This window comes from Octodon degus, unplaced genomic scaffold (assembly GCF_000260255.1).
Source record: "Octodon degus isolate 3935 unplaced genomic scaffold, OctDeg1.0 scaffold00279, whole genome shotgun sequence".
NCBI lineage: Eukaryota > Metazoa > Chordata > Mammalia > Rodentia > Octodontidae > Octodon > Octodon degus.
In genome coordinates, this window is record NW_004524855.1 from 378133 (window position 1) to 382016 (window position 3884).

The following is a 3884-nucleotide window of genomic DNA, read 5'->3' on the forward strand; positions in this document are numbered from 1 at the left end:
GTGTGTGTGTGGCCAGCTCAGCCCACCAGGGGGCGGGGCTGGCTGGCATGTGGTGCTGGGGGATTGAACCGCGGTCCCTGCGCTTTGCTAAGCTTGTTCTAAGTAGGTGCTTTAGACCACTGAGCCATCTCACCAGTCCCTGGCATTTACACTTGTGTGCACAGGTAGCTAGGATGTGTTCTTTTCCTCAGTAACCTCTGAAGATTGTCCTTTTCTGTTTTTCTTTTCTTTTTCCAGTGCCGGGAATTCAACCCAGGACTTAGCACAAGCTAGGCAGATGGTCTACCCCTGAGCTGTATTCCAGCCTTTAAGATTGTCCTAACTTGGGCTATGGCGGTAGCTCAGCAGTCTAAGTGCCTGCCTGGCAAACACAGTTCGCTCCCTGATATGTGCCAGGTCCAAGCTGCATATTGAGACCCTGTACCAAATAAGTAAAAAATAAATAATAGGTTTTTTGTTTTTTGTAATTTAAAAAGAAAAACAGATTGTCCTAAGCTGAGAGTTTCTCTGATTCCTGTAGCACGTAGCCTGATCGAGGCTCCTCTTAGCCCTGACCTCATCTGTATCATGACATTTTCCCTCTTTGCTTCAGAACTAGGGTTTCCTAGTAGTCTGCGACCTTGTACCACTGTATTGCAAGTGTAATACATGTTTAATCAACAGAAATTAGTAAACACTGCTGAGCAACAATTGTAGTAACCCTTGGGAGGTGCGTATCTGTTGGGTGAGGTTGACCAAGCAACCTGAAAAGACAGAGCAGATGAAGAAAACGAGTGGACATTAAGTGATTTATAGTCATAAACTAGTAAGTAACAGAGTTTGTTCTGAAACTAGAGCTAAGGTGTTTTGTGTTCCTCTGCAGGTACCTTCTCTGTACCCAGATGTGGATCTCAAAGTGGGTCCTGTGCAGACCCCTTATTCTGTCGCTGTGGCTCTGTCTGAGCCAGTGCTCAGTGTCCTTTTGTTGCTCTCCCCCACCCCCAGGATCGACGAGAATGTCCTTGGAGCTCAGCTCGATGTGGAGGCTGCCCACTCCGAGATCCTCAAGTACTTCCAGTCCGTCACCTCCAATCGGTGGCTCATGGTCAAAATCTTCCTTATCCTCATCGTCTTCTTCATCATCTTCGTGGTCTTCCTGGCCTGACCCCGTCCACCCCGAGGCAGTGCCCAGGACACGGGCCGTGACGACAGCAGGGGGCGGGTCTGCCGCTGAGCCTGTGCTGGGTGCTGTGGACAAGGCCCTGAGTCCCTGGAGCTGCGCAGGGTGGCCACCAGCCCTGACCCCCATGCCTCCTGCTACCCTCAGGCCCGTGGGACACACATGGGCCTGGGTCTGGACTCTGCAGCGACAGGAAGGGAGCAGGAGCTGGCCAGGGGCTGCTGTGGGCCGTGTCTCCCCCCGGGAGATTTTTATAAATCCTCCACACTTTGAGAGAGAACTGGACAGCAGGAGAGGGCGCCCTTCTCTGCCCTCTGGAGCGAAGAGGAAGTGAAGTGCCCCGTGAGCAACTTCCCCTTCTGGTTGGTTAGAGCTCGCGAGCACCTCCTCCCTCTCCTCCACATGGGGCAGGGGGGCCTGAGCCCTCTCTGCACAACCTGACGCCTACCAGCTGCTGTGACACAGCCTGCTGTGCTGTGGCCGGTTTCTCCCAATTACAGCGAAACTGTCAGCCCCAAGAGCTGTGCTGTCGTTCCTGGGGGCAAGCAGGCCTGGGGGCCTGCTGCTGTGGACGTGCACTGCTGCCCTGTGTGGCAGGGACCCAGTGGGTCACACTTCTGGTGCAGAAGCCTCCTTGGGGAAACCTTTATAGAGAAGCCAGTACCCAGGCAAGACCCAGTCAGTTGTCCTGACAGCTCCCAGACTGGCTCAAGCAGTTGGGACCTGCTTCGTCCAGGGCTCTCTGGTCTGTGCAAGACCCACAATAATGCAGCCCCTTCCCCCCAGAGAATAGAGGGGATCTACCCACAATACCCGTGGGGGGAAGGGGATACTGTGTGGTCCTGTCCTTCCAGGTGGAGACCCACAGCGGCACCGTGAGGTCACAGCTGGCAAAGGGAGCTACAGCTGCAGAGGCCTGAGTGGGGTGTGTGACCTTGAGTCATCAGTGGCAACTCCACGTGGAGGGTGTCATTGGACAGAAGCCCATTAATTTCACAAATTCTGGTGAATTTAAACATCCTGGGCTGGCCAAATAGCTCAGTGGATTAAAGCACCTGCAGGCAGGGGTCAGGAGTTGGATCCTCTGGCCTGTTATGCTTGCCCTGCTCCTGGGGCAAACTGAAATGGTGATTGAGACTGGGCATGGTAGCAGGCCTATAATCCCAGCATTTGGGAGGCTATAAACAGGAGAATCACTACGAGTCTGATCTAGTGGTGAGACCCTGAACACCCTGTAGACCCTTCCCTAAAATACAAAAAAATAGGGCCAGGGATATAGCTCAGTAGATTAAGTGCTTGCCTGGCAAGTGCAAGGGTCTGAGTTCAATCCCCAGTTCCAAAAAAAAAAAAAAAAAAACCAACCTACCAGCCTTGGGCTGGCCAGGTAGCTCAGTAGATTAAAGTGCCTGCTTGGGCAGAGCACAGCAGCCAGGTTTGATCCCAGGGCATGCTCCTGGGGTGTGCTGAGACTGCAATTAAGACTCGGTGTGGTGGCGCGCACCTGTAATCCCTATACTTGGGAGTGCTACTAGTCTGATCTACATAGTGAGACCCTGTGGACACTACACTAAATACAATAAAAAAAAAGCTACCAGCCTTTATATGGAAGATATGGGGCTGGGGATTTGGCTCAGCGGTACAATGCTTGCCTAGCAAGCTGGAAGCCAAGTTCGGTCCTTGGCACCAAAAACAAAACCCCCTAAAAATTCAACCAAAAAGATATAGTAAAATCAAAAAAGACCCAAAACAAGGCAACTGCACATACATGGAAGTTCCAAATCAATCAAGGTTTCTGCCCCTGGAGCTCAATTGAGCGCCGCCCCTATGGAGGATGAAACCCTGAGCTACTTTTCTTTACATCTCAAGCCCTTTTTATTTTAGGTTTTTTTCTGTTTTGTTATGTATTTTGTTGTCACAGGGTCATGGTGACCCTCCTTTTAGCCTCACCAGTGTTGGGATTACAGGCATGCACCACTAGGCCTGGACTCAGGCCAGCTCAGGGGTGGTGCCTAAGCAGGCACTGTAGTCTGATGAGCCATCTCGCTGGCCAAATTGAGGGTTTCTTTTTTGATGGAACTGGAGATTGAACTCCGGCCCTTGCGTTTGCCAGGGAGGCGCTTATTCCACTGGGCCATCTCCCCGTCCCCGAATTTAGGGTTTCTGAGACAGGTCTCATATTAATTCAAGCTGACCTTGAACTCAGTATGTAGCTCAAGCTGGCCTCAAACTCCCAGGGAGCCGCCTCATGCTAAACTGCCCGATCTGGCCTCCAAATTGCGATGTTTTTAACTCGGACTGCTGGAACTTTAGAGTGTTGGGATTACATGTGTGTCTAAAACAAGTCTATGCAGCCTGATAGGTGGCTCAAACCTGTAACCTTAGCACTCTTGAGGCTTAAGTGGGGCAAATGCAAGTTCCAGCACATCCTGGGCAACTCAACAACTTGGCAAGGCCTTGTGTCAAATAAAAACCAACAACAACGGAAGGGGCTAGGGATGGAACTTCGTGTGAAGGCCCCGAGTTCAATCCCCAGTACCTGGGGGGAAAATTCTTACTCCGTGGGCCAGTGGAAGTAGCACAAACCCAGTGCTCTGGGAGGCTGAGGCAGGAGGGTGTCAAATTCGAGCCTTTCCTGGGTAGCTTCACGTCTCGAAAACTAACAGGCTGGCGTCTGGAAAACTAACAGGCTGGGCCGTAGCTCAGCGGAGTAAAAAAAAAAAAAAGG

The 3884-nt window shown here is 51.7% G+C and overlaps 1 protein-coding gene across 2 annotated transcripts in view; it reads left to right on the forward strand.

The window, feature by feature from the left end:
- Positions 1 to 1673, forward strand: part of Stx5 (syntaxin 5) — a 23911-nt gene extending 22238 nt beyond the window's left edge. For both annotated transcript variants that reach the window (XM_023707000.1, XM_004646704.2), the window contains one exon: positions 985 to 1673. In XM_023707000.1, the coding sequence (XP_023562768.1) occupies positions 985 to 1144 (160 nt within the window). In that variant the 3' untranslated portion in view covers positions 1145 to 1673. The remainder of the gene's footprint in view (positions 1 to 984) is intronic.
- Positions 1674 to 3884: the final 2211 nt, after the last annotated feature.